Source organism: Chenopodium album, chromosome 4 (assembly GCF_948465745.1).
Source record: "Chenopodium album chromosome 4, dcCheAlbu1.1, whole genome shotgun sequence".
NCBI classification, from domain to species: domain Eukaryota; kingdom Viridiplantae; phylum Streptophyta; class Magnoliopsida; order Caryophyllales; family Amaranthaceae; genus Chenopodium; species Chenopodium album.
This window is the reverse complement of record NC_137837.1, coordinates 15,247,892-15,266,301: the sequence shown is the minus strand read 5'-3', so window position 1 is coordinate 15,266,301 and position 18,410 is coordinate 15,247,892. Positions and strand designations below refer to the sequence as shown.

The 18,410-nt window shown below is 34.2% G+C and overlaps 2 protein-coding genes across 4 annotated transcripts; one reads left to right on the top strand and one right to left on the bottom strand.

The window, feature by feature from the left end:
• Positions 1 to 783: 783 nt before the first annotated feature.
• LOC145628961 (protein PHR1-LIKE 1-like) lies at positions 784 to 7,120 on the top strand. Of its 3 annotated transcripts, none has more exons than XM_081681408.1 (8): positions 784 to 1,023; positions 2,633 to 3,392; positions 3,775 to 3,964; positions 4,496 to 4,572; positions 4,651 to 4,690; positions 5,653 to 5,710; positions 6,345 to 6,414; positions 6,683 to 7,120. In XM_081681408.1, the coding sequence occupies exons 2-8, from the start codon at positions 2,751 to 2,753 to the stop codon at positions 6,875 to 6,877; spliced, it is 1,272 nt and encodes a 423-aa protein (XP_081537534.1). In that variant the 5' UTR covers positions 784 to 1,023; positions 2,633 to 2,750; the 3' UTR covers positions 6,878 to 7,120. The 3 variants fall into 3 exon arrangements, with proteins under 3 accessions (XP_081537534.1, XP_081537535.1, XP_081537536.1); XM_081681409.1 differs by having other exon boundaries at positions 2,601 to 3,392; XM_081681410.1 differs by lacking the exon at positions 784 to 1,023 and adding an exon at positions 1,291 to 1,779.
• A 9,130-nt stretch (positions 7,121 to 16,250) lies between these two features.
• Positions 16,251 to 17,273, bottom strand: LOC145627711 (uncharacterized). Its single transcript, XM_081680064.1, has one exon. It carries the CDS (start codon positions 17,271 to 17,273, stop codon positions 16,251 to 16,253), a length of 1,023 nt encoding a protein of 340 aa, XP_081536190.1.
• Positions 17,274 to 18,410: the final 1,137 nt, after the last annotated feature.

Here is an 18,410-nt window from a genome sequence, read left to right as displayed (position 1 = left end):
ATATAGTTGTGAGATTTCGTTGAATTTGGTTCACATATATTATGTAAATTTTAACAATTGTTTATAGTATGTAATTTAAGATATGTTAATTATATATGCATTGCAATTTTGCCAATATAACAAGAGACAAAATAGTGTGTTGTATGCTAAACCTGTATATAATTTTAGAAAAACAAGTGATAATGACCTAAAACTAATATCTTTACTCAACTTCCATCTCAAATTCTCAACCTTCATTCAACATCTCTTCTCAATTTAAAAAAAAAAAAAAAAGGGTAAGAAAATTCAACATCCCATGATTGATTTCTTTAATTTCAGGTATGCTTAAGTCATCATATTTAGTTACTTTATTTATATTTTGTTTTATATTTTCACAAAACCTCTATTGTGGGACCCATACTTCTATGTTTGGCAATTTGACATAACAACAAAACACTAATCTGTATAATATAAAGTCCAATTAAAAAAAAAAACTCTTCAAAAAAAAAAAAGTCCAATTAAAAAAACTTTATATTATATGGTCGCACCAAATAAAAAAAAAACACTTTCTCTTTTCTCAAAAAATAAATAAAAAATAAAATGTAAATCACTATCTCATAATGGGACAAATTAAAGAGAAAATCAACGGTTGAAAATTAAATTGAAAATTTATAAAAATAAAAAATTCCTGATTTTTTTTTCTCTATCTTACTCAGAAAACCAATTAAAATATATAAAAAAAATATATATTTTATTTAAAAGAACCTAAAAAAAAAAAAGGAGAAGGCGGCTCTCTTGGTTTGCTGGAGCCATTCTTTCGTCTATCTTTTTTTTTTTTTTCTCTCTCTAATTTTTTGGCCCAAAAAAGATTTCCGATTGTAAGTAAGAATAATAGTACGGAAAATTGATTTCAATATTTCATGCTGTTCTTGAAATAATTATAATTATTGTGAATAGCAAAAAAAGATTGGATTTTTGGGTATTGGGTTTCAAGCTTCTGGGAGTCGAATCTCAATTATTTTTTTGTTAATTGTGAATTCCCAGGTAAGATTCTTACTTTCTTAATCTGGGTCTCTTTTAATTTCTGTTCTAAATTAAAATTTTGGGTTTTTTTTGTTGCAATTTATTGTATCTGTATGAATTTGTTTACTCAATCAATTGATTTTTCGTGGGGTTTTTTTTTTTTTTTTTTCTTCATGTAATCATTTTGTTATTCGTTGTTAATGAGTATATTTGAAGTTGAATTTTTGTCCTCTTTTTAAAAAGTTGAATTTTTGGGGGGTTTAATCTAATTATTCCCTTTACTGTTGGATTGATTCTGTTTTGAGTGATTGATAAAGGGGGTAGTTGAGTGATTTATTATAAAAAATAAAAAAATAAATAATAAAATTGGATGTGAAATTATATTTGGGAGATGATTTTGGGGCATACATGTGGGACCTACTTTGCCAGAGTTTGATTTAGGGTGTTAGATTATATTTTGGATGATTTTGATCATTATTGAGAAGTTCTATTGATTGCATATGATCTTAGTGGTTTTTTATGGAGTCAGTTGATTGGTAATGATTTGAAATGGTTAATTAGTGTGGGACCTGCATTATGATTATTCTCACTTTGGTTTAAAGATGGATGGAGAGCTTGATAGGTTTCAAGTAGCTATATGATGTTCTTCTGTGTGTATATCACCTCAGTAGTATCTTTCGGGTTTTGTTGATTGGAGGCAATTTTCGAGACATAGTATTGGATCCCTAATTGGATTTGGTTAGTTTTGATCGTATATGCAAGGTTTTTTGTTTTAAGGTTAGTTTTTATGAATTTTTGTTGTAGTTGGCCATTTTTTGTATTTGCTTCAATAAATGCCTGGAGATGTCTGTTAATTTGATCAACTGGGTGAACTTTACTATCTAAGTATCTTGTTCTGTGGTAGAATAGATGGTGGATTGTATGTTTTTGAACCTTGAACTCTTTTCACGTACTTTCTAACCCTCCTCCCTATCATAAATGAATTTGAAGCTTTTAAGAATTATATTGGATAGATCATTATGATTTGTTGAAGGATACATACATTAATTATTAAGTAAAAAAAAAAATCTCTGATGTTTGTGCTGTTCTATGATTCTATGTAGTAAGGGGGTAAGTATTGTTCTTCACATCAACATGGTCCAAATGCCTCTAAGAAGGTTCCTGCCCTAGCCTATTCAAGGAGGGCTGGATGCCTGGATGTACACAACCTTACCATATATGTTACGAAGACTATCCAACTGAAACAATATATCATATGAAGTGATGCTGTGGGTTAAAGTTACCCTGTTAGGTTCTTTATGAGTTAAAAGGCGGCTAGTGCTTCCTCGATTAGTTTGTAGCTGTGTGTTTGTGTTACTTTGTGGGGATATCTTATCCTCTATGTACTTACATTTGTGCAGTTTCCCAAAAAAGGAAAAAAAAAATCAACACAGACACACCAAACAAACTTTTACTGCTGGAATTTGTTTGAAACAATGGGAAATTTGATGACCCATTTTAATATATCCTGTTGAACTTTGTTTGATATACTTCATCCTGATATATACAGAGTATTAATTAGAAGTTTTCTGTTGTTTCTTTTTCCTGCTGTCCTGCAGATTCTCTAACTTATTGATATGCATGTTGGCAGTTGAGAATTGAGATACCAATGAGAGTCAGTTGATCTGTTCAGTTGGAACTGTAAAATCGGTTCTTTGGAGATAGTTGATTAACTGAATTCCTTTGGAGCTGGTTTTATTGATTTATGGATGGAGATGAATATGCGTTCTGCTTTACCAATGCAGACATCAAGTGGAAATTGTTACAATGAATTGAAAGTTCCTGGATCATACACATCTCCTCTACCAGTTCTGGCTAATCCTTTAGAAGATTTTCCAAAATCACCTGATCCGTTCTTTGTGTCATCATCAAGGGAAATGATTGCCAGCCCCTTACAAATGCAGGCTGACCCTGTAGTTTCTCATATTGGATCTTCCAGTAGTGCTTCTCCATTTGTAGGCGGATTCCCTGCTGATCTGCATTTCCCTTCATTCACACCTAGTGAAAGGCTACCTCAGAATTCTCCTTTCATTTCTCAGTCAGTTGGTGGCGGAGCGAATTATCCGCCAAATCACGGTACTGTATCTGATTTTCAGTCGACTGGGTTCATCAACTATCAGAAAGATGATGACGACAATTCTTGGAATAGTGGTCATCTCCAGGATCTACTTGATCTTCCTGAAGGTGTTTCCATTGTAAATGGTCAAGTGGGAAATAGTACAGAGGTAATGTCGAGTGAGAACCATTTAAAAAGAATTGGTTGGCGAGAGATGGATCTTTATGCTGACTCCATTGAGCCAAACTGGAATGAGCTTTTGGCTGATTCAAACACATTAGACCAGCAACCAAAGGTATAGTTTAGTTCTTGTGTAGACTGCTATACTGTTACTGTTGTCATTTATAACATGTCCAAAGGAAGCCTCTAGCTTTGGTTGGCTAATATAGTCTATATGTAAGGATTCTAATATTCACATAATTTTACTCCCCCCCCCCCCCCCCCCCGGCACACACACACTCACAAAAAAAAGAGAGATTTTTATGTCTATATTCTTGCCCATGGACAGTTCCCGTAATGATGTATGAATCACACACTTCCTATTTAGCATGTTCGTGTTTCTTGCTGTATTCACTTTGTCCTTAGAAAGTGAATGCTTTCCCACGTGTGACTATGCTTTATCTTGCTCAGTGAAGAATTAAAAAATATGAATCTTTTATTTTGATTTCTACATGTAGGTGTCGCAGTCCTCCACAGATACAGTAGTGCCTCAGCCACAAACTCAGCAGCAACATCCATTGCCTTCTAGAGAAGCGTCTGTTTCTGCTAATCCAACATCTAGTTCACAAAATAAGGCTCGTATGCGCTGGACACCAGAACTTCATGAATCCTTTGTTGATGCTGTGAATCAGCTTGGTGGTAGTGAAAGTGCGTGTCTAACTTTCTGCCATTTAATTTTGACAGCATGATTAGTATTAGTAAGGATTATTTAGACTGACTGTGCAGACGTTGTGGTGGCAAGTGGCCCAGTCTGGGCTGAGCCAGCTACGGAGTCAGTTTGGTTTATGACAAATGTGGGACGAGCCAACATGCTTTGAGCTGGCTCAGCCATTGTATTGTTTCATCAACTAATGGAGCTAGTCCACATTGTAACATGCAGTTCATTAATTAGGTTAACAGTCTGAAAATTGAAGCAATAAGCCAATAACCCCAAAAAATCAGCACTAGCCTGCATACTGCTTCTCTAAAAGCAAAAATTTTCCAATATGTGTGTTGGGTCAAGTCTGTGGGCTTGCTTGAACTGATCAATAGTTCCACAAACTCTATTCCTAGCTTGAGTCACTAGTATCAACAAGTCAAGTTAAACTTAGCCTGGCCAGTAAAATTTGGCTTGGTTTCGTGTTGAGGCATCCCTCTAGTTTTTGCACCTCTATGTTGACATGTGTTTTGTATTTTCAGGAGCTACTCCAAAAGGTGTCCTCAAGCTCATGAATGTTGAAGGCTTAACTATATACCATGTGAAAAGCCACCTGCAGGTATGAGTTTGTATTTGTTAATTAACTAGTTATATTACATGGATATATGGCTTAGGATTTGTGTTTTTTCAATTTCAGAAATATAGGACTGCAAGGGTCAGACCAGAATCACCAGAAAGTAAGTCTAATAATTATTTCTTTCATTTGCTGATAGTCCTAGCTTCCTTCTCCTCTTATGACCTCGTGTAGTCTGAAATGTTAATTGACAATGGGCTAAAGCCATCCATTCATTCATTCTTACAGTCTTGTTTTGAAGTGATAATTTTCTAATTTCTTATAACTGTGCTCTTATCAAAAGATAACTTCTGCTTAATCCAAAAAAAAAAAAAAAAAAAAAGAAAGGTACGCGACCTCATTTAATGGAAGGTGAATAAATAAGAGCTTGGAATTTTGTATGTGGTCTCGGGCTATGTTCAGTTTACTTGATTTGATATGAAATTTTCTTATCTGATTTGTTTTTTGTAATGAGTTGACTAAACTTTGACTTTATTTGTACACTCTTAAAAAAGTATTACTAAATGAGATGTTAGATTCGTATTTAATATTTATATGTACCTTTTCATTTATTTTAATCATGGAATTAAAGTTCTGTAGTGATAAGAAAACGCAAATAGAAGATCTGGAATGATTAGTGATTCTAGTCTAGTCTGATAATTTCTGATTTAAGCAAATATTTTTTATAAATAAGTTCAACTGAGCATAGCCTCAATGCCTCTTTTATTATTATCCAAAAAAGTGTATTATTTAATCTTAGAAAGGGTAATACAGAAAGGAAGTTGTCTCAACCTCTCATTCGTTACATCCTTGTAAACTTCGTCTCCATAACATATTTTTTAAATGGCTGTATGCCTGTATCGGACACTCAGATGTGTACCCCTGTTCGATACTTTTTCTTGAGTCACGCAGTTGTAGTTCGCGATTGACTTTTTTATACTGCACCAAATTGACAATTTGCGGTTTGAAAATTAATGACCTTGAGTGCTTATCTGTTGTACCATGGCCTCCTTTTTATCGTAATTTTATCTTGGTAAGGTAGTGGTATAAAGCTGTTTTGACCGTGTTGATGGTGGTTTTTTGCAGGAGATTTAGAGAAGAAAAGCGGTTCCATTGAGCAGGTGTCATCTGTAGACTTGAAAACGTAAGTGTTTTCACATAACTAAGATTAAATTATATCATTCTTTTCGATGTTTACATCTAGTTATGATAAAGTATCACGTACAGTTTGAGATGCTTGGTTAATAAAATTATGAATTTATGATTGTTAAAGCATAATATTAGCTACAAATCTTAAGAATATTTGGGCATATATGCTTGAACACATTAATTAGAATCTAGAGGCTATCATTGTAGTTTCTGATGTTGGTTGTCTATCAAAGATCAAACATCTTGTTTTTCCATAGAGTTAACTTTATACTCCGTGTATGCTTGCACATTAATTCTGAGCTTTCTTTGCCTACTATTATTAGTTGTCCTCTGTCATTGAATACTTACATGGCGTCACACATTTTTAGCATTAGAGCCTCTTGATTCTGTTCAACCTCTCTATAATAACAGGATAACATATTTACATGTCAGAATTTTTTGCTTTGTTGTTGCTTTTATATCTCTCTCTCCCCCCCCCCCCCTCACACCCACCCACCCACCTACACCCACATTCCTGACTCCTGATGCAGATTTCTTGTCGCCTATATTTGGGCTTTTCGTTTTCAGTATTTTGATATCCAGAGTTTTGTATTTTTTCTGATTTGGAGGACTTATCTATTTGATAACAGGAGCGTTACAATTACTGAAGCTTTGCGAATGCAAATGGAAGTTCAGAAGCAGCTCCATGAACAACTTGAGGTATGTAAATGTTGAAGTGTTTCTTGACACAGCTACAACTTCTTTGAATTATAGGGCCTAATTACCGTAATTAGACCCCCACTTAAGCATGAAACACACTTACACACCATTTGCTTAGTACTTGCTCTTTGTGCACCCCCCCCCCCTTTTTCCCGGGAAGCCCAATACAGTTGATAATCGCTCCATCTTACTAAAACACGGTATCACTTTTTTTTTTTACATTCCTATTTTCTTTTGCAATGCTTAAATATCTGCATCTTTGTTTCAGATACAACGGAAACTGCAGTTGCAAATCGAAGAACAGGGGAAGTACCTGTTACAAATGCTTGAGAATCAGAATAAGGCGGAGAAGGAAAAAACGAAATCCCCTCCTAAAGACAAATCAGAGGCTTCTGCCACTGAAGCTGGCGGGTCAGATTCTCCTCCGTTGAAGCGTTCTAGGACAGATGATTCGGTGCATTAGTATAATTTATCTTCGGGCTCTTGCCCTTTTTAGATTGACCATTGTTAAGGGGCAGTAAGTTGTGCCCATGATGTTAGGATGAATTGTACTCTTTTCTCTCTATCTCTTAACTATAGCAAGTAGTCTGGATTTCTGATACGGATTTGTCTTTTTTTTCTAGGTTCCCTCTATGAGGGAGATTGTCGGGTTGGATGAAAACTGATAAATGGTGATCAAGTTGTATAATTTAGTTCATTTACTGTATATTACTGATTCCGATTTCAAGTTGCCTGATTGAATGTTATTGTGTCAATACCATTCTCTGCGTTGCTTTATTTTTGGAATCAAACGATTCGCTTGAATTACGATGGCCAATAAAATCGTACCTTGCAAAGGTTTACTCATCTACTTATGTGAAAATCCGAATTAATCTCTAATCTCATTGATTGACAAAACATGTCAACAAGTGGCACTATTGTAATTATAAGCAAGGTAGAAAAGTTTAAAAAATAAAATAAGGTAAATGATAAGAAGTTGAAATGAAAACTCTGGACTTAAAACTTGACACTGTATAGTACCATATTTAAGCATAATTTGATGATAATCCCTGGTTTATACACACAGGTGTACAGTGCTCATCGTACACCTGAATAAATAAAAAAAAAGGCGGAAAGAACATCTTGTATTTCATAAAAAACATACATGTATTTGACAAAGAACATGTTTGTATTTGACAAAAACATGTATTACCAAAGAACATAAAGATATAATAAAAAGAACGAGATAAAAACTTAATAAAAATTTTCTGAAAAATTATACATTAACGGAAAAAATTTAGAGGTGATAAAAAAATCGAGTAGGGCCGGGCCATACCATAATTTCTCGTGTCCAAACCCGTGAAAAAGTAGCGGGTTTTCGGGCTTTTCGGGCCCGGTTTGGATTTTAACTAAAAATGCATTTTAGGCTTGCCTAAACCCACCCTATTTCGGGTCGGGCTGCGAGTCATGCCAATGTTGATCACCTCTTTAAAAATCTTTACCAAAGATTTTATTTCCCCAAAAAATAGTTTTTTATCTCTCCAAAAAAGTCAACTTCCCATAATAATTTAGTTTTTTTACTCTAATATTATTTTCAATTAAAAATAATTTAAGATTTCAATATCAAATTTCAAAATAACATATGTTAAAAGAACATAATTTATATGGAAAGTACATATAGTTAATACCTAAATAACACACTGATCAAACTCAAAAAACATACGATAATAAAAGTTATCTAAGGGCTTGTTCTCATTGACTGAACTCAGCTGAACTGAACTGAACTGAATATTTTATAAGAGAAGGAACTGAGTTGAACTGAACTGAACTGAACTGAATTTCAACGTATGAGAACAGGCCCTAAATATGGCATATGATAATAAAAATAGAATTTGAGCGTCACTACGACCTTAAAGAACATACACGCCAAATTTAAACAACATACTTTGTAGTATTAAACCCAAAAAAACATATATGTTTATCAACATGTGTTAAATAACATAAGTTTTAATGTAAAGAACATATAATTATACTCAAAGAACACGCTGATCACACTCAAAGAACATATTAAAGGTATGTTCTTTGTCAAACATAGATATGCTCTTTATCAAACATTGTATGTTCTTTCCGGCTTTTTTTTGTTTACGCGGGTGCACCATGTGCATGGTACACCCGGGTGTATTATTTAATTTTCATATGACTGTATAAGGGTAAGATAATAAAAGTGAATCTAGAAATAAAAATTAAGTATTAGCTAGTATATCAATTTAAAATGACTTAAATTAAAAGGCGAGTTTAACTTTTGGGAATAACAAGGGTGCATTTTTTATCTTTAGGTATACATTTTACCCATTAAGGGTCTGTTCACATTTACTTAATTTCAATTCAGTTTAGCTCTAATCAGTTTAGTTCAGTTCAGTTCAGTCCAGTCCAGTTCAGCTCCAATCAGTTCAGTTCATTTTAACTCCTAATTTCCTTCTCTCATAAAATATTCATTTCAACTCAATTCAGTTCAGTTCAGCTCCAATCTATTCAACAAAAAACAGCGTGTTGTCAAAAAACAGCGTGTCGTACCGGCAAATCTCGATTCGGTAATCTTCAAATCCGCTACAAAACGGGCGATAGAGGTTTGGAGCTGAGGAGCTATTTAAGGTATTTTGCAAATAACAAGCTTCTCAGTCAGTTTAAGGTATTTTGCAAATGCAGTAAGTTTTTTCCTACTCCGTATTTTGCATAAGACCGTATTGGGCTGGCCTTTGGTACTATTAAATAAATTGAATTTAAAATTGAGTCTTTTTATAGTATTAAAGCCCAAATAAACCCAACACAAACCCTTTAAGTTTAGGCTTACGTTATTTTTTTTCTTATAAATAGAAAATAAACCTAACCCCAATTTTTAAACTCTCTTTGCTGACAGCACACAATTCTTTCTCCTCTTTCCCCTTTCTAAACAGAGTAAACAAGGTATGCATTTCCTTTTTTTTTTTTTTTTTCCTTCTGATGTTTATTTTTTTTTTTTTTTTTTATCTTACCGGTACCCGGTTTATGAATCGGTATCCGGTAGACGACCCAACACCCGGTTTATCATTACCGTTAAATTTAAATTTAAAGTGTTCCATCATGAATACCCCTGTTTTACAAAATTTTAATGATCGTTCTAATAATTTTCCACAAATTACACACAAATTCCTTGTTTCTCCTCAAATCATCTTCAAGAATTTGTATTCTATCTCCCAAATTACTCCAAAAAAGGGCAATGTGCCGATTAATGCTTTGTTTGGTTACAACTCCACTGATACAGTTCTAACTGCGCTGCGTAACTTTGCGTTCATACATTGAATTTGGCTTAGAGACGCAGATTCTAATTCTTGTTCATTTACTATCAATTCACTTGTAAGAAATTATTAGAAATTGTTTAACATCATATTTGCATTTCTGTTTTATACTTTAAATTTGCTCTGTTAGAGACACATATGGTGGATTTTAGAAATTATCTAAATTCTACCTCATTATTGGTACAAGAATAATTAAATTACTCACTTTGTTGCCTCGTATCTCTTTTTATCAAAAAAACACACACGTTAGTAAAATTCATTAAAATATTAAATCAAACAATAAAAATAATATTAATTGAAATTAAATTTGAGACCAAACCCTCAAAATTATCAACATTTCACGTTTAGGGCGAAGTCAACTTCGAGCTTGGCTAAGTATATTAGAAACTCGTATGGTGTGTATAGGCTAGGCTAATTTGTTAATTCACGAATAAATTATACCTAATTTGTTAATAATTTTTTATGATAATTGTGGGTGATTTTAGATTATTGTAGTTCCCCTAAAAAAAAAATATTGTAGTTGATTTATTAATGAATTGAAAACGGAAAAAAAATTTTCCTTTTTATACGAAAAAACGGCCGAAAAATATCAGTTTTTATTTAAATTTTAAGGTAAAGTTGGAAATTAAAATATTAATCTAACCTTGATTTCGTTTAATGTAATATGTGAAGTATATGTTAAATTTAAATCAAACTATATGTAAGCCCGTGCGATGCATGGTTTTTAAATATTTCATTTTGTATATATATATATATATATATTTTTTGTAATTTCTTAATTTTTTTGTTTTTATTTGTTATTCTATTATTTTAACATTAATTTAAGGTAAAATATTTTGTTAAGTTTTAAATTGTTCTTATTCAAATTTTACGTATATAGTAATTGGATTTATAAATTGAAATAAATATTATCTCATTCATTGGATAGTTAGATAAAATCATTAAATCAAAATATATTTTTTAATTTCTAATTATTTGTTAAAATAATATAAATCCTAATGTAAAAGATAATATAACAGATAATTTTTGTTTGTTTTTCATAATTTAAATCTTAAATTACTATTTTTTGTTTTCAATTCTCAAATTTCATTTGTTAATTTTTTCTTAAATGACGACTGAAAATTAAAATTCTAAATTAATATATAAATCTAATTTTTTATTGGTCGAAATATTACTTTTGCTTATGTGGCGTGCGATGCACGAATTTTTATATACATTTTGTATATAAATATTTTTTTGGTGATCACTTAATTTTTTTCTTGCATTATAAGTTTTTAAATTTTGTATGAAAGTATTATATTATCAGATATTTACATAAAACCATTAACATCAAATGATAATTTATAATTTTTAAATATCAAAATATAATTTTTAGTTTTTTAAATAATATAAATCCTAATATCTAAAGATAATTTTTAGTTTTGTAACAAATAAAAATGATAAAATTTAGTTTTCTTAAATAATTAAAATCCTAATAAATTACTATTCGTCATTTTAACCTACGTGACAAAAATTTAAAATTTCACTCGTCACTTTTGTTTAGGTGGCGAGTGATTTTTTTAATTCTAAAATAAAAAAGAAATCTAATGTTTAATTGGTCGAAAATATACCTTTTCTTATATTCTAAAATAAAATAGAATTCTAATGTTTAATTGGTCGAAAATATACCTTTTCTTATGTGGCGCTCCCAATGCTCTCCAAAAATGCCTACTTTATTTATATACTCTTATGACATAGATTGGAATTTTGATGGATGCAGAAATTCAACAATATTGACGTCCCTTTGTCGTCCTTCAAATTCGCTTGCGTATGGTATCATAAAGAAAGATTTGAAGAAGTCTTTTCACTTGAAGAACAATGTACTGATAAGCATTGAAGGTACTCTAATGACATAGAGTGCATTCTTGCTCTTGAAAAGTTGTACACCATCACTTCTTTTATGATGTTGGAAGAAGAAAGATTGGTGAAGGAAGAATAATACATTTTTGTCTCAACAATACTTTTTGTAAGATTTCATTCGCGGTCAAATTTCAAATGTACATTAGCAATAAATACCAACTTTTTGTTTGTTTGTTTGTAGCCTAATAATTTTTATTTTTTTTATTTTTTATTTTTTATTTTATTTTATTTTATTTTTTGACAAGGAGAACAAAGAACAAAAAACAAAACCAACAAAATTAAAAAACAAAAGACAGTAACTCCCTTCGTCGAGCCGCTCCTGCTAGATCATGAGCCCGAGAAACAACAGCCCTAGACAGTAAGGTGCCTAGGGCTGTTGTAGCCTAATATGAAAGGCTTGAAGTGACTTCAATTTCATTATTAAGATGGAGTAATTGAGACTTATTCTTGGGAAGATAGATCTCAAATCATCCACTTCGTTTCAATATTGAAACAAGAACAAGATGATTTTCCTATTCTTTTAGTCAGCCCTTTTAGGAAAATTTCATATTGGATTAAAGAAATCAACAGGAATATTAATCGATTAAATTTTTAAAAGTATATCTTATCTTGCATTTATTATGGTTTAGGAGTTGTTATACTCATATCAAATATATTTTTCATGGTTGCTTCATCAATTCCTACTATTCTTTATCTTAGAAATGAAAAGATGAGACACTCTATTCGTTTGAGGTACACGAGAACCTACAAACAACGCCAGACCATCTCTCTCTAAAACAGGGCACACTAGCTCCATGGCTGATCACGTCCCTGTTTTAGTTTAGTTTATTTTTGGTTAAAAATTATTACGAGGTATATTTGTCAAAAATCTTATTATGTTAAGATGAATACTCAATTGCTTACCCTTCTCATTAATTATGATCAATATTTATACAAGAGGTCTCCTTGAGAAACAAGGAAGATAATATCAAAGATAATATTAAACTAGGAAACTAATTATCCTAGCCTAAGATAATAACATAAATATAGCTAGGAAATATATCTTGCCTAACCATAAGATCTTGAAGATATTCTATCATATCTTTCCTAATACCCCCCCTCAAGTTGGAGCACTTGGATCAAAGATGCCCAACTTGCTAAGGAGATAATCAAACTGTTGTTTCCCCAAGGCCTTAGTAAAAATGTCCGCTAATTGCTCATTAGTGCGCACATGATGAGGAACAATTAGACCGTCTTGAATAGCATCCCGAACAAAGTGACAGTCAACTTCGATATACTTTGTGCGCTCATGGAAAACGGGATTTTGAGCAATATGTATCGCCGCTTGACTATCACAAAAAATGGGAATAGCACGAGGGTGTTGGACACCCAAGCTCAAAAGTAGACCCTTTAACTACTTCATCTCCATTGTTATAAAGCACATAGAACGATACTCCGATTCACCTGAAGAAGTGGCCACTGTTGGCTGCTTCTTGCACTTCCAAGCAATCGGTGATTGGCCTAAAAAGACCAACCAACCCGAAACTGAACAACGCGTGAGGGGACAAGCAGCCCAGTCCGCATCGCACCACCCCTCGAGGGTGAGATCACCGTCGGTCTTCAGCAATATTCCTTGACCCGGGGTACCTTTAAGGTAGCGTACCACACGCAATGCAGCCTCCCAGTGAGCTTCTTGGGGAGCTTTCAAGAACTGAGAGACTACGTGCACAAAGTAAGTTAAGTCAGGTCGAGTTACGGCAAGATAAACAAGGTGCCCAACCAGCCTTCGATAAGGCTCCGGGTCATGCAAAAATGGTGAAGTTGCACGCCCCAAATGATGATTTTGTTCCATAGGAGTCATAGCCGGTTTTGACCCTAAGAGACCTGTTTCCGAGATGATATCAAGAGCATATTTGCGTTGAAGAACTGAGAGAGTACGTGCACAGAGTAAGTTAAATCAGGTCGAGTTACGGCAAGATAAACAAGGTGCCCAACCAGCCTTCGATAAGGCTCCGGGTCATGCAAAAATGGTGAAGTTGCACGCCCCAAATGATGATTTTGTTCCATAGGAGTCATAGCCGGTTTTGACCCTAAGAGACCTGTTTTCGAGATGATATCAAGAGCATATTTGCGTTGACACTAGAACAATCCGGTACTACTTCTTGCAACCTCAATGCCAAGAAAATATTTAAGAGCCCCCAAGTCCTTCATATGAAAGCAAGTATTCAAATAAGTTTTGAATAAGCTCAAAGATGTAGAATTGTTCCCTGCAACAATTAAGTCATCCACATACACAAGCACATTGAGTTGAATCAAACCCTTTGTGTAAGTGAACAAAGAATAATCCGAATATGATTGTATAAAACCATATTTCTTCAAGGCCGTAGTCAACTTGGCAAACCAACATCTAGGAGCTTGTTTGAGGCCATATAAAGATTTTCGAAGCCGACAAACAAGACCCGGCTCATCAGTGGTAAAACCCGAAGGAAGTTTCATGTATACTTCCTCATTTAAATCACCATGGAGAAACGCATTGTGAACATCCATTTGATGCAACTCCCAATTCTTTGAAGCGACAATAGCAAGGAAAGCACGAACCGTGGTAATCTTGACAACCGGGGCAAAATTCTCATCATAATCAATGCCTTCAGTTTGATGATTACCAAAGACAACTAGTCTTGCCTTTAATCGTTCAATGCTACCATCCGAGTTGTATTTAATTTTATACAACCATTGACTTCCAAGGGCCTTTTTTCCGGGAGGAAGCTTCTCCAAAGTCCACGTGCCATTGGCTTTTAAGGCACTCATCTCTTCTTTCATGGCCACTTGCCAACCATGATCTTGCATTGCCTCTTTGAAGGATCGTGGTTCTTTCCCACCTGTAATAGCTACAACAAAATTTCGGTGTTTTGCAGAAAACTTATCACAACTAACACAATGTGCTATAGGATACGACATACCTGAGGGAGGAGTAGCAATCGGATTGAGTGATGCTTCGGATGGACTATTTCTTGCAACATGAGTATGAGTGACAAAATCCCGATACTTAGGATTTGGGAATTTTGGTCGATGCCCACGCCCCATCAGAGTGGGTGCCGTGTGGTCTTCACCAAGGTCAGCCCCTGCTGCTGACATGTCAGGGGTGTTGGGGTGAGCAACCGTGGCTGGGCTGGGTGGCGGAGCAGCCGCCTGTGGCAGTAGAGGAGGGGTGACAGTCACGGGAGGTGGCTGCATTGGCTGCCCCTCTTCACTGTCATGCATACTTGGAAAAAAATCCAAGGTATCTCCCATATTAATCGTAGCATTCATACCACTAGTGTCTATATCAATATTGGTACTCTCAGCATCCAAATAAGGGAACACATCCTCAAAAAAACGCACATCACGAGAAACAAAAAATTCCTTTTTATCCAAGTCAAACAAATACCATCCTTTCTTCCCAAAGGGGTACCCAACAAAGACACATTTTCGGCTACGACTTGCAAATTTATCCCCTTTTGCCCTTTGATTATGAGCAAAACACAAAGAACCAAACACTTTCAATCCACTAAATAAAGGTGGGGTACCAAACAACATCTCATAAGGTTTTTTATTTTCTAGGAGGATTGAGGGTGTACGATTAATTATGTGGGCTGCCGCAAGAGCACACTCCCCCCAAAAATAAATTGGTAACCCCCCCTGAAATCTAAGGGCTCGGGAAACATTGAGAATATGTTGATGTTTCCTCTCAACCCTCCCATTTTGTTGAGGGGTGCCTACACATGATGTTTGAAATAATATACCCTGGGCAAGGAAATAATTTTTCAAGAAAAAAAATTCGGTACCATTATCACTCCGAACTACTTTTATTTTTTGTGAAAATTGCCTATCAATCATAGCAATAAACGACATAAAAATCTTAAACACTTCCGTTTTATCAATCAACAGATATATCCATACGGCACGAGAATAATCATCAACCAAGGTTAAAAATTAATGAGCACCACAAGATGAGGGTTCAGCATAAGGGCCCCAAAGATCACAATGTACTATTTCAAAAATACGGGAAGCTTTATTATCACTTGAAGGAAATTTGTCTATAGTGTGTTTAGAACGATGACACACTTCACAATTTTTATTTAAATGACCACTATAATTGCTAAGAAAAGGGAGTAGCTTTACAACTTTTTCGGAAGGGTGTCCCAACCGTTTATGCCAAAGTTTCAAGGTATCCTCAACCGAAATTGCCACAATTGATGCCTCTTCCCGAAGATAGTATAGTCCATCCTTGAGATCACCCGTTCCAATCACCTCCCTCGTGCGTTGGTCCTGTATAGTACACAATGTAGAGTTAGTTATGACTTCACAATTATTAGTAGAGCACAATTGTGAAACCGAAATTAAGTTACAATTTAATTTAGGAACATAAAGCACATTGGGAAGAATTAATTTTTTCGTTATTTTTACAACGCCTTCTTTCATAGCAACCACATTTGAGCCATCCGGAAGACCAACATTGCAAGAAGGGACATCATGAACGTCCGTCAAACAAGAGAAATCACCGGTCACATGATGAGAGCAACCGGTGTCAATAATCCACTTACCATTCACCCGATGAGATGGTGGTGGTGCATTACCCATAACAACCATCACAGTTTGCCATTGCTAGGGGGTGAGATGCGGTATTGAAGTAGAAGCCGAGGGAGTATTAGATGAAGGTGCAGCATTAGACGGGGTTGCGTTAGCCTTGACAGGCGCACCTCTGCCACGACCTGTTGCTCGAGTGTCATCCTTCGAGCCATATTTTTCCACATACCACGAGGGATCCCCGTGTTCATCAAAGCAAGTGGTTGAATCGTGGCCTTTCTTGTGACTATGTGAGCAGACCAACGCTGCCCTTTCAGCACGCGACAGTCGTGGTCTGGAATTATTGTCCATTCGAACCGCAAAGACTGCTACCTCCGGAGTCTCGTCTTTAATGTTTGCGATGCCACATACTCTTTCTTCTTGAGCAATAGTCTGAAAAGCACGGTTCAAAGAGGGCAGGGGTTCTTGGGATAATAGAGTGGAGCGAAGAGCGACATAATAATCAGAGTATAACCCATGTAAGAACTGTTGGAGACGATCCCCTTCACGACGTTGCGCGTGTTGCTTTCCAACATCACATGTACATTTGCCGCACTTGCAACCGATCAATGGCTCATGCTTATCTAATTTGTCCCAAAGAACCGAAAGCTTGCTGAAATATACAGCAACAGGCATAGATTTTGTTTGTTCACACCGACTAATTTGGGATTTTAATTTCTGAATTCGAGGTCCATTAACAAGACCAAAACGTTCATGTAAGTCATCCCAGATCTTCTTCGCGTTGTCATAATTTAATAGCATAGACCGCACCTCCGGATCAATCGTGTTCATAAGCCAAGAAACAAGCATGCAATGAATTGTTACCCAATCATCCTTGGTGCAAGGAGGGGCAAAGTTCGTGATAGTCCCATCCAAGAAGCCAAATTTGCGTCTGGAAGATAGGGCGATAAAAATCGCATGAGACCAATCATTCAAATTGTTTAATTTTAGACGTTGGGAGGTGATAAAGTCACCCGGACGATCTTGGGGTCCTAGGTAATACGGGGAGTTAGGTTCTATTTTTCGTGGCGGAGGTGGCGGTGTGCCATCATCGCCAGGCATGATTTATGGTGGTTAAAAAAAATTTATGAGAGATTACGTGGCTCCGATACCATGTTAAGATGAATACTCAATTGCTTACCCTTCTCATTAATTATGATCAGTATTTATACAAGAGGTCTCCTTGAGCAACAAGGAAGATAATATCAAAGATAATATTAAACTAGGAAACTAATTATCCTAGCCTAAGATAATAACATAAATATAGCTAGGAAATATATCTTGCCTAACCATAAGATCTTGAAGATATTCTATCATATCTTTCCTAATATATTCATATATTTATTATTGTATATTAATTTTACGGAGTACTACATAATCTTCTCCCAAAACGACACTTTGTTACATGTAATTTTTTTAAAATCCTATTCATAAATTTTATTTATAGAATACTATATAATCTTTCTCAATTGTAAATAAACATAAAATCTTTTTCTCAAATAAATATAATATCTTTTAAGAAGATACATATTCTTATATGTATTATTCTAAAATTACACTCTATTTATATTAAGAAACTAGCTTAGTTCCTAATATACAGTTTTATTTACTAAATTTAAATACTATTATGACTCATTTTCAAAGTTATGTCATCGATCTTAGATTTTGCATTACTATATCTTACTAATTAGATTTGTCATGAATATATTCTCTATAAGCCTACAAGGAGACAAAAGTACTTAATGTTAAGAAATATTCTCGAATATGGACTTTATTATACATTATTAGGTACAATCAAAATTAGTCATTGGTCTGATAAGCAAACATAAGCACATAACTTACAATGGTTTGGTAAACAATCTTTATTTTTTTTTTTTTTACAAATATACAAATGCTAATAATTAACGTCCTATACTTTACTATACGAAAATCTATATGATCATTGAAAAATTATGTATCATGCATTTATATTCACCACAGTTATGTACATAGATATGATTTTTTTTTTTTTTTTTTTTTTTTTTTTTTTTTTTTTTGGCGTGATTCTTACATATAGACCCACTCAATTTTATATTGCATTGCATGATTATTTATAGGTCTCCATCCATTACTAGAAACTAATATTATCTATATTTGAACTTATGACTATATAGGTATAGTATATGTTATTTCTTAATTAGTTAACCATAGTTAAGTAAA